The 11,586-nt window shown below is 28.1% G+C and overlaps 1 protein-coding gene across 1 annotated transcript in view; it reads right to left on the reverse strand.

Annotated features, from left to right (window-relative positions):
• The window catches only part of LOC117174448, a 42,735-nt gene that overhangs the window by 10,620 nt on the left and 20,529 nt on the right, over positions 1-11,586 (reverse strand). Inside the window, exons 6-8 of the mRNA XM_033363589.1 lie at positions 8,780-9,178; positions 5,197-5,551; positions 4,816-4,949 (exon numbers count right to left, since the gene is read on the reverse strand). Coding sequence (XP_033219480.1) covers positions 4,816-4,949; positions 5,197-5,551; positions 8,780-9,178 — 888 coding nt within the window. The remainder of the gene's footprint in view (positions 1-4,815; positions 4,950-5,196; positions 5,552-8,779; positions 9,179-11,586) is intronic.

Raw genomic sequence — 11,586 nt, forward strand, 5'->3', positions numbered from 1 at the left:
CATCTAACACAACGCTGCTGAAGGTTGTTTGAAATTCTCAGCATAAAACACTAACCAGCTATGACTTTTGGTTGAAACTAACCGCCTCCCACCCCCGTCTCCAAACCCTCGTTAATCGAAGTTTTGTTGGTCACTAAGGTAGGGAATTAATTTAGAAGTTGAAAAAAGGTAAGGCTGGTGTTTCGACCGTATGTGCTACGTTTAAATCGTAAAAATAATATTGGAAATGAGTAAATTCAGTTTTTGGCAAACCGGCCGATGTTGCAGTAAAATGTTTAATAACAAATCTTTGTAAAGAATGCGCTTTTTTTAAAGAGACAATGAAACTACGTCTGTTTTAATATTAATGCATATTATGAATTGCAATAATATACATTTATGGAAATGATATAAAAGTTGAGATACAAATTCCAGTGCGAAGCACGAGATGCGTGATGAGAATGTATTTGTTAAAGCCGAAGGAGCTTTAACAAAAAAAGTCACTATCACTAAATTACTGTTGTCGATGTTTTGACTTTAAGTTTAAAAAAATCTGTGTACAAGTGTAAGCAATAGACAAAGACCGAGTGCGGAGCGCGAAATAAATATATTATCGAGCGCGAAGCGCGAGAACCAACAGTCTATATAAGTTGAAGATTGCATTCCTGGTTTGAAAGTAAAACTAATTTATTAAAAATTCCATTCTTTTGGTTGAAAATTCATCTGTTCGTTTGAAACTTGAGCTCTTTGGCTGGATCTAACTTTTTTTGTTGAAAACTAAGTTTTTCAGGTTGAAAATTTAACAATTCGGTGGAAAATTCAATTATTCGTTAAATAGTAAAACTCTTTTTTGAAAATTCGGAGTTTTTAATTGAAAGTTTTTTTTTTTAATGAAAATTCAACTTCTCCCTTTTTTTAGTTAAAAATCTACCATTTTAGTCTAAAACTCAACCATTTTGTTGAATTTTTAGATTAAAAATTCAACTATTTCGTCTGTTTGGTAGAAAATTAATCTTATTTGAGATTTATTTAAAATTAATCTTCATGAGAATCTTCTACGGTTTAAAATTGCTACAGTTGATTGAGAATTTTTATTTGTAGTAAAAATTAATGTTCTTGGTTGAAAATTCAACTGTTGTGTAAAAAGACGGTCTTTGGCTTCAAAATTCTACATTTTTAATGATATTTTTCTCTTTATTCACTGAAAAGTCTGTTGTGTTTGAAAATTCATTTTTTTTTGTTTAAAATCTCTTTTTTTTTGTTTATTCAAAGTGAACATCTTTCCTTGGTTAAAGTATCAACTATGACATTTTTTGTAAAAGCCTTTATATTTAAATAACAAATCGAAAATCTTCTTAATTCAAGAAAGAAATATTTTAAATCCATGCAATCCTTCAAAATTAAGACAATTAAGATATGAAACGTGAACGAATTTAACAGCGAATTTATTTTTCAAGATTGAAAATTAAATCCAGTTTAAAAACTTTTCAGATTATTCATTTATCTTTAAAAATAATTCAAATAAGAATTCAATTATTTTTATTTTTTTGGTTTATTTTTCTTTAATTATATTTTTTCTCCTGAAGCCTCTACTTCTTCTGAATGGGGCTGTGAATGCGGGGCTTAGCATTTTTTTTAGATTAGACCGGAAAATTGACCATATTTTCTGAAACGAAATAAGACAAATTGATACTCTTATTTCTTAATAACACGAAAAAAATAAACGAAAATTGTTCTCATTCAGTTTTTCTATTCAGTTTGGCCTTTGTCGACTAATCATTCTAATAGCCTGATCTCATATTTGCAACCCCTATTCATACCCGTCCACCCCACTCAGAATACATTCTCACAACAATTGCGTCATCCGCCTACGCTCTTCGTCATACACCCACTCATCTACTTTAAAAAAATCAAGTTCCCTCACTCTGCAGTCTACAGTTATAACTTCACCTGCGTATAAAAACAATAAAATAAAAATAAATATTTGAAAAATTAGTATGCACCCTGTTATTTTGTGATAATAATTTTTTGCATTTAATGGCACTTTTTTAATATAAATCATTTACGCCATTTTGTAAATCGTAAGAACAATTAGATCTGCATCTCCAGACTTAAAATATCAAAATTTAAATTGCATTAAAATACAATTAATTAAGCGAATAATAATCAAAATAAAATTATTATTTATGGATTGTTAAGCGATCTTAATTTATATATAATAATTTCTATAGAAGCGGACTGGGATTTAATATTATTTTAAAGATTTCAATGGGTTTTAAGAAATTAAACAAATTACCCTCAAAGTGCATACATGGTAAAAATCACGGTAAAGTGCATCGTGGGTATTCAACACCCCGGCGTATTTAATCATGTATTGTTTAACCCTTATTGAATATTTTGTCACAATAAAATTATCTGATACAGTTTAAGGTATCTTATATAAGGTAGAGTTGATTTTATAGCCATTTATTTATTTTAAGTTTGTTAAAAAAATTATTTAAAAAAGTGAAAAATGGGGTTTTTTACTTAAAAATACATAACTCACGCAATTTTGATTATTTTAAACTGAAAATTTATGGCTTCATTTTTGAAATAGTGTCATTTCATAAAAAAATATTGCAACATGGGTGCTTTCAGACAAGATATTTATTTGCACAGTTGAAAAGTCAATTTTATGGTAAAATGATGAATCTCAGATGCTTGGAGTTTCAGATACCTACAATGCACTTCAAGGGTAAAAAGTATTGTAAAGAATTTTCCAAACATTATAAGTATTTCAAAGAATTTCAAAGGATTTAAAAGGTTTTAGTGCATTGTCAATATTTCCAAGGAACTTTACAAAATATCAAAGGATTTTTACGAGATTTCAATAGACGTACAACAATTTTGAGCATTTTATAATATTTCTATAAATTTCAGAAGAATTCAGAGTTTTCATAGGATTTCAGATATTCGAAGAGATTTTCAAACATTTCAGGGGATTTTACAGGATTTCAATAATTTCATGCGACTTTAAAGAATGTTATTGAATTTTAGCATATTTAGAAGGCTTTAATATAGGATTTCTAAGGTTTTAGGATATTTGAAAAGATGTTAAGGGATTTGAGAACATTTCCAAATATTTCTAAGGATTTTAAAGGAATTTCTAGCGACTTAATAAGATTTCCAAACACTTAATAATTTAAAGGGTTTTGAAAGGCTTTCCATAAGGTATTTTAATCAATTTCCCAGGATATCAAAGGATTTCGTAGGACTTTCAATATTTCAAGGGATCTTAAGAAATATCAGATTTCGTGTAGTTTATCGGTATTTTATAATATTTTAATGGATTTCACAGAATTTAGTCTCAAGAATTGAGGAATTTCGTAAGATATCAATAATTCCATGCTATGTTAAAGAATTTCCTTGAATTTCGGAAGATTTTTAAGGATTTCATATAGGATTTACAAGATTTGAAGGTATTTTTAAAAGTTCGAGGAAATTTTGAAGATCCTTAAAAAGTTGCAAAGGCTTTTAAGTATTTAAAGGTTTTTTTTCAAAAGATTATAAGGAATTTTGAACAGATTTAAATAGTTTAAAGAGATTCCAAATGGTTTACAAGATTGTAAGGTTTTTTAAAAAATCCAAAGATATTCCAATAGCTTTAAAAAGTTTCAAAGGATTTCGAAACATTTCAAGGAATTTGAAATATTTTATAGCATTTTAAAAGATTTCTAGACATTTTTGATAGATTTCAGTAATTTTAAATCCTAAGTCCCAAATATTTAAAGGTTTTAGGGTATTTTTAAAACTTCTAAGGAATCTTTAGTAGCTTATAACAGTTTCAAGGAATTTTTAAACGATTTCAATAATTTGAAGAGATTCCAAAGTTCTTTAGGTTATTTTTAAATCATATTAAGAATTTTTAACAGTATTAAAAGATTTCAAGGTATTTCAAAAGATTTCAATAATTTGAAGATATTCCAAATGATTTGCAAGATTTGATAGTATTTTTTTTTAATTCCAAGGGATAATCAAGAGACTTTAAAAGTTTTAAATGTTTTGAAATATTTTACGGTAGTTTAAAAAATTCCGAAGAATTTTCAATAGATTTTAATAATTTGAAGGGAGTACAAATGTATTTAGGGTTTTTTTAAAGCATCCAAATAATTTTCTAGAGCTTCACAGAATTTCAAGGAATTTTAAAAGATTCAAAGGATTTTAAATATTTTTGGATCTTTCAAAAGATTTCAAGGAATTTCTAATAGATTTCAATAATTTTAAGAGATTCCATTTTAAAATTTTTTTAATAGCTTTCAATAATTTGGAAATATTTCAATGGATTTTCAGGATTTTAGGGTATTTTAAAAACTTGCAATGAATCTTGAAGAGCTTATATAAGTGCCAAGGATATTTTAAAAGACTCCAAGGCATTTTAAAAAAAATTAGACAAATTTGGAGGGATTTTCAATTATTTTAAAGTATTTTAAAACATGTTCATAGGTCAATGCCATTTTTGTATTTATTGATTTTTTTCAATTTATTTGAATTTAACTAGGATTGTTTGAAATTAGTCACATCATAATTGCACATAAGTCTATTTTAGTGATTTTTAAGGTTTAAATAGTCCTGTGGCAGCCCGTAGAGTAATAAATTAACAATTTATCAATTTTAATTAAAAATTGTTTTATTCCAGTCATAAAAGATTATAAATTGAAAACGTCACATGATTGGAATTTTTCTTTAAATATCAGTGGTCATGCAAAATGAAAACCCAGTAAGGGAAAAGTCATGAAATTATAAAAATGAGGTTTTGTGGCCACCCTTATAACTTTAAATATGAAACTGTATACTCACACAAGATCTGCAAATCTGGGCCGAAACGCATGGACCGTGTAGAACATGTTTGATATCATGAGCAAGAAGGCTAGCAACTCTGCAACGCTTTTCAATTAAATCAAGTTCTGGGCAGTTGCTTCCTTCGTCGACACCTTATGGACAATAAATAATTAATCGAAATAAATATTTAAAGCAAATAAATTGATGCAAAATTTGGAAAAAATTGACAAATCTTTTCATGAAGAAGAACTTCTTTATCTTTGCATCTTCCTATCGATTTTGAAAGAATTTTAAATTCAAATTGACTACTGCCTATCCCGATTCTGCCTGAATATTCCTGTTAATTGCAAAAATGTAATTGCAAATAGGAATTGAGTTTATAAATAATTTTTTGACAACCTTCCATGTTTGTAATACCCTGGCCGCGTTTCTCTTCGCTCTTATCAATCATCGAATCCTCAGGACGATTGGTGGTCAGAATATCCTGATTTGCAGAGTTCTGACTTTCTCTCTGAATAATGACGTTGTCTCTGAATTCCTTCAGAGCTCTTCGCATTTTTTCGAGAGAATAAGCAGCTGCAAGCCTTGACATCACCTTGTCCTTAATTTCTTGAATGTCTTCACCATCCGAATTGAGAGCTTCTTCGATTATCAGATCCTTGATGTTCTTCAGTCTGGAATCCATCTGTTGGAGTTTATCATTCTTGTTGCTTTCGTCTCGTTCATTTTCGGATTTCAAATTATCAGACATGGTCTACAAAATAATAAATCACAGATATTTCTTCAAAAATGTCAATCTCAATATTGTCTGTCTTCTCAAACTATTTTATTCCAAACAGCAGAGTAATGTTTAATGTCCTCGCATTGAATTTGCTTATTTTTATTGATCAATTGCATTAGGAATTTAAATTGCAATACCTCTGAAGAAAAATCATTTCAACTGGATTCAAACTAATTCAACTAAATTCAATTTATTTTATTTTAATTCAATGTGAATTTTATTCAATGTAAATTGAATGATGTTAGAAGGAACTCAATGGAGTTGAATGATAATCAATGGAATTTATTTGAATTCAGTTGAAATCGAATTAACGGAATGAATGGTAAATTCAGGAGAATCAAGTAAATTGAAAATAAATTCAAACAAATGCGAGATAAATTAACGCAATTTCAAGAAATTTGGTTAAATTCAGTCAGTTGAAGCAAATATAATGGAATTCTTAGTAATTCACTGGAATACAACAGAATTCAGTGAGAAGACAATGTATCAAAATGCAATGAAATTCAACAGAATTCAATGGAATTAATGGAAATTCAATCGTATTCAACTGACTCGAATTCACCGAAAATTAATTTACGGGATTTATTGAGAAGAATGTCCAAAATTTCTACAACTGTAATTTTTTGTTGAAAAGTGTGCTCTTTTGTAAGAATGTGTATAAAATTTAACAAAGAAATAGAATAAAATACAAGTAGCTAATTTTTCTTATATTTTCTCGTCGAAAAGTAAAACAATGAACAATAAAGTACAAGTTTCTACAACTCAAAAATTTGTATAACTTTTTATTAATATTTTTATAACATTGTTGTAAAAATCTAAAAGATATTACAAAAAAACCACAGGATTTTACATTTTGGACATGTGGGTGTTCGATATCATAAAAAACATTTTTAATTTTACATGCAGTATTGTAGAAAATTACGAATCTTTACTAAATTTTACAAAAGTTGAAATATTGGAAGATTTTGATATAGATTTTTGAAGATTTTAAGGATCTTCAAAGGGTTTTAGAAAATAAAATTTTCTTAAGATTGCTGGGAAAATTTTTAAATATTTAAAAAGATAAAAAAAACAAGAAGTTGTTATTAATAAATAACAATTGAATAATTATTCATTTCGAAAAAAATCGAATATTTAGAAGTTTTGAAAAGATTCCAAAATAATTTTAAAACATTTAAAAGAAAATGTAAATTTTTTTAAGATTTAGAACATAAAAGCATTTTGAAAGGTTTTAAAATAATAATAAAATTTTATCAAAATTCTCAGAAAAACTCTAAATTATTTGAAAGTACATTTTTTAACCCAAAGTAAACTTTGAAAACCAAATTGTGGAACAAAATTGCACAAGGATGTTCAAAAATAATTATTTTCCTTAAAAAACGATAAAAAAACAAATACTGAAGAAAATTAATTTGTAAAACATACTTGCCCAAAAAGAGTTACAATCAGAGAAATATGTTTTCAGATAAAACTGTAAAGCGGCTTTTTAAAATTAATTTAAAAAGAATATTTAAAAATATTTTTACAATTTCCAAAAAATAATTTGGAAGATTTTAAGGCAGTTTTTTAACTTGCAGGATTTTCGAAAAATTGTAAGAAAAGTTAGAGTTTTAAAATAATAAAAAAATATTCAATAGATTCCTGGAAAATATTTGAATGATTTTTTAAACTAACTTTTGAAGAGAACACTTGAAAAGATTTTAAAACAAGTTTTGATTTATAAATTAATTTTTCTAGCTTAAAACTGATTGAAATTATACAATTTTTGAAAATTTATAAGTGTTTCTTATTCATTCTTCAATTTATATTATTGAAAATCACAGCACGGATTTCTATGTTTAGGAATCTTTGAAGTTTATGACGCATAAAAGTTAAAAACAATTTATTTTGCACTTTCACAACTTTTATTACAAAATTCTCAATTTAAAAGTGATAAAAGCTTCCATTTACACGTAAATTATTGCGCATTTGAATTTAAAAACTTCTAAGCTTTAATTTCAAAAGTTTAAATTTCAAAAGTATTCCACTTTGTGTATGATGATAAGTAGGTTTATGGAAAAAATGTCTTATCAGGATATTTCACGATTAAAAAATTGGTAGATATCACTCTTGCCCGCCACCGAGGGCTTAAAAGTTTTTTAAGTTTGTAAAATTAAAAAAGTTGTTGAATTTTGAAATGTCTCATTTTCTATGGCTTCTGTTTGAATGTAAAAAGCACGGCAACTCATTTGAATGTGAACACATTTTTTACTCAGTCATTAAAATATAGTCCAAATATGCAAAATTAGAATTTTTATAAGTTGTGTAATTTTTAATTTATTATTAAAGCAAATACAAGTATCCCTAAAAGAAACGAGAGAAGATTATGTAGAAAACATTCTTTTTTTTTATTAAATTTTTTTTTAATATTTAAAAAAAGTAAACAAGTGTTTCTGTTTAATAACATGTGAAAAGACAGCTTTTTATAAATTATGTCCAAAACATAAACATTGTTTAAAAAAAGTATAGGACCCCTTCCATGTTGCCCCGGAAACTATCCCATACAAGTGCGATAAGGATTTTCAGGAATATTGCCCTTATTTTGTACTTTTTTCTAATTTTGTCCATATGTCCTCATGAATGAATAAATAACAATATTTTATATATTTGTTAACTAATTTTTAAATTTTTAAATCATTTTTGTTTATTTGAACAATTTTATTTCCATAGAATATCACAAATTAAGGGTATTTGATGCCTATGGTATATTAAATGAATTGTATGAAATGTATGTTTTTACTCAAATTGTTTGTTCATTTCATAAACAATTTATTTTTGTTCAAATCCAACTTTTTAACGGAAGAAGTTAGAAAATTGTACTTGCTAGTTTTTTAAAACAAATAATTTTCAAAATCTTAACCCAAATCTTACTTTTCCAAGTTGCTTCTTATTGTTTAAACAATGTGTTATCTTTCAATATCGCAAATTAAGTATATTTTTTAATGCTTTGACCTAATTAATGAATGTGAAGAGGAAAGTTTTTAATTTTATTGATCTAATTATTGTTTTTTTTAAAGAAGTTCCATTACTATGGCCTTATTAATAAATGTAAGTTTGAGAACCCAGCGAAAATTCAAAACTTTTTTTTTGGGCTACCCTGATATGGAAGACCCCTTAATTTCCAATACGGTATTTCAAAATGTTACGTAAAAAATAACGTACTTTGTAGTAGCGTTCCAAAAACCACTCGTCATCTAGATCCTGGGATCCTGGTTTGGCCAAGAAGATTGATTTCTTCTTTCTCCTATCGATTCCAAAGTAGTCAGACCAGTCGACACTCTTTTTCTTGACCTCGATCGATCGCTCCTTTGACTTGGTTGCCTTTGTCATGTTTTCCTTCTGACCCTTAGGCTGAGGGGTCACGCTCGGAGTTGCTGATGTAACCTCGTGATTGTGTCCGGACATACCATGAACTTCAGAACCCTGTTGGTGAGCGTGGTCGTGTTCGTGATTATGATTATGATCATGATCGTGATCATGATCATGACCTCCGTGTTCGTGCGTGTGATTGTGCTTCTCGCTTGACTGCGTGCCGAAGAGAGTTCCCAGGTCTTGAGCAACCTTCAAATAAAAAATTATTTTTTCTTTGCAATTCACATGCAATTCAGAACTCTCAATTATTTTACAATAACGAAATTGAGGTGACGGGTGCAAAAACTCGTTAAGGGGGGAATCCCGTATAACCGCCTGAAAATTAGGGTATTTTTGGCAATTGTTTTGAGGATGAAAATAATAACGAATCTTTCCAAAACTTTTTTGGTTCATTAAGGTACTCTTGAAGTATAAAACAAATGTATTTCAGCCTGATACGTCAATAATATTTTGATTGGTAAGGGTCGATGTCCGACATATCCAAATTTGATAGGTCTAATTGCCCGATTTCTAGCTTCTCACACATGAGTCTAAAATAAACAAATAAAAAAAATTTGTAAAGTTTAGATCCTTAGGTAGTCGGTGAACCAAAATTTTTTTTAAAGATATTAATATTTCACAAAATGCCGGTCATTTGAAAAAAGCATCCGATTTTTACCTAAACTTGGCCATTCCGGGAGCATACATTAAGTTCACTTTTTCTTCGTGGAGCTGGTTTATTTCCGAAATCATATGTTTCCAGTATTTGCTGACTGGCTGCGATTTTCTTACTTGCGCGTAGCTAAACACTGTGTGGGTTGGAACACGGCCCGACCGACAGTGCTAACGTTTAAGTAAAAAAAAAAAATCGATTTTTTGGACCAGAAGTATTGTTCACTCGGGACAATCTATCGATAAAAAAAAGTTACCAAAACGTAAAAAAATATACGTGCGTACTTAGCTTTACGCGGCTGATAAATTTTGTTTACAAAACTTTTTCATTCGACAATTATTACTCAAGATAAACAATAGAAGCTTAGAAAATTATCCGATCTAAAATTGATGTTTTATAAAACACAACTCGATACTATTCGGCCTTTTCTTGATAAAAATGCTTGAAATTTGTATGGTGCATTCTCAATATATAAGCAATGACTATAAGCATCGTACTTTGTTTAAAGAAGTAATATGCTTGTTATTGTTTGATAACAAATTAATTCTGAACGAAAACCACGTTTCGTCAACTCTGAACAGTGTGTCGATCATCGAAAAAATGTTAATTGAAAGAAGTTATCACGAGACAGTTGTTCTCTAGACTTTGAAAAAGTTTTCCTGAAAAATTTAAGAAAATCGGTCAGAAATTGTTGGAATAGAAGCAATTCGAATTCAAGGCATGCTGATTATCAGCTTTTTTAATAAGTCAAAGCTGCCATTTCCACAATTATTGTCGACCAATTTTTTTCAAATTTTCAGGAAAACTTTCTCAAAGTCTAGTAAAGAACTATCTCGCAATAAGTTATTTCAACCAACATTTTTCCGATGACCGACCCACTCGTCGAAGTTGGCGAAACGTGGTTTTCGTTCGGAATAAATTTGTTATTAAAAAACAAAACACATTACTTTTTAAAACAAAGTGCTTTGCTTAAGTTATCGCTTATATATTAAAAATACTCCATCCAAGTTTCAAGCATCGATTTCAAGCATCGAATCATTTATAAAACATCGATTTTTGATAGGAAAATTTTCTAAGTTTTTATTGTTTATCTTGAGTAATGATTGTCCAATGAAAAAGTTCCGTAAGAAAAATTTGTCGTTCGCGTAAAGCTGATTACGAAGGTACATTTTGTTTTACGTATTGGTAACTTTTTTATCGATAGATTGTCCCTAGTGGACAATAACGTCACCTCAATTGGTCAAAGTAGGCACCAATTAAGTCATTCAAATTTCCCTCCTCCGGCTTCTTAACCTATAACCTATAGTCGATTGAGAAATGCGAGACACTCGATGAAAATGTATTCGTTAAAGCCGATGGAGCTTTAACAAAAGAGAATTCAAAATAGAATAAGAGGAAAATGCTTCTTTTTTTAGTTAAAATTGTAACTGTTTCGTGACAAATTATTCTGTTTTGTTGAGAATTAAATAATTTTTTTTGAAAATTCGTTTTTTTAGATCAATTTTTTTAACTAGAAATTTAACTTCAATTTTTTTATTAAAAATTGTTATTTTAAATTGAACATTGAAATTTTTTATTTAGAAATTGGAATATTTGACAGATAAGTTATCTATTTTGTAGGAAATTCGTCTCTTTAGAAGAAAACTAATGGCGTGTTCAGAATGTATTCGTTAAAGCCGATGGAGCTTTAACAAAAGAGAATTCGAAATAAAATAGGAACAAAATTCATCTTATTTAGTTAAAAATGCAACTGTTTGGGTCAAAATTATTATGTTTTTGTTGATGATTAAATTATTTTGTTGAAAATCAGTTTTTTTTTTGTTGAAAACAAATTTTTTAACTGGAAATTTAACTTCAATTTTTTTATTAAAAATTGTTATTTTAAATTGAACATTGAAATTTTTTATTTAGAAATTGGAATATTTGACAGATAAGTTATCTATTT

Source organism: Belonocnema kinseyi, chromosome 6, assembly GCF_010883055.1.
Source record: "Belonocnema kinseyi isolate 2016_QV_RU_SX_M_011 chromosome 6, B_treatae_v1, whole genome shotgun sequence".
Classification (NCBI taxonomy): Eukaryota; Metazoa; Arthropoda; class Insecta; order Hymenoptera; family Cynipidae; genus Belonocnema; species Belonocnema kinseyi.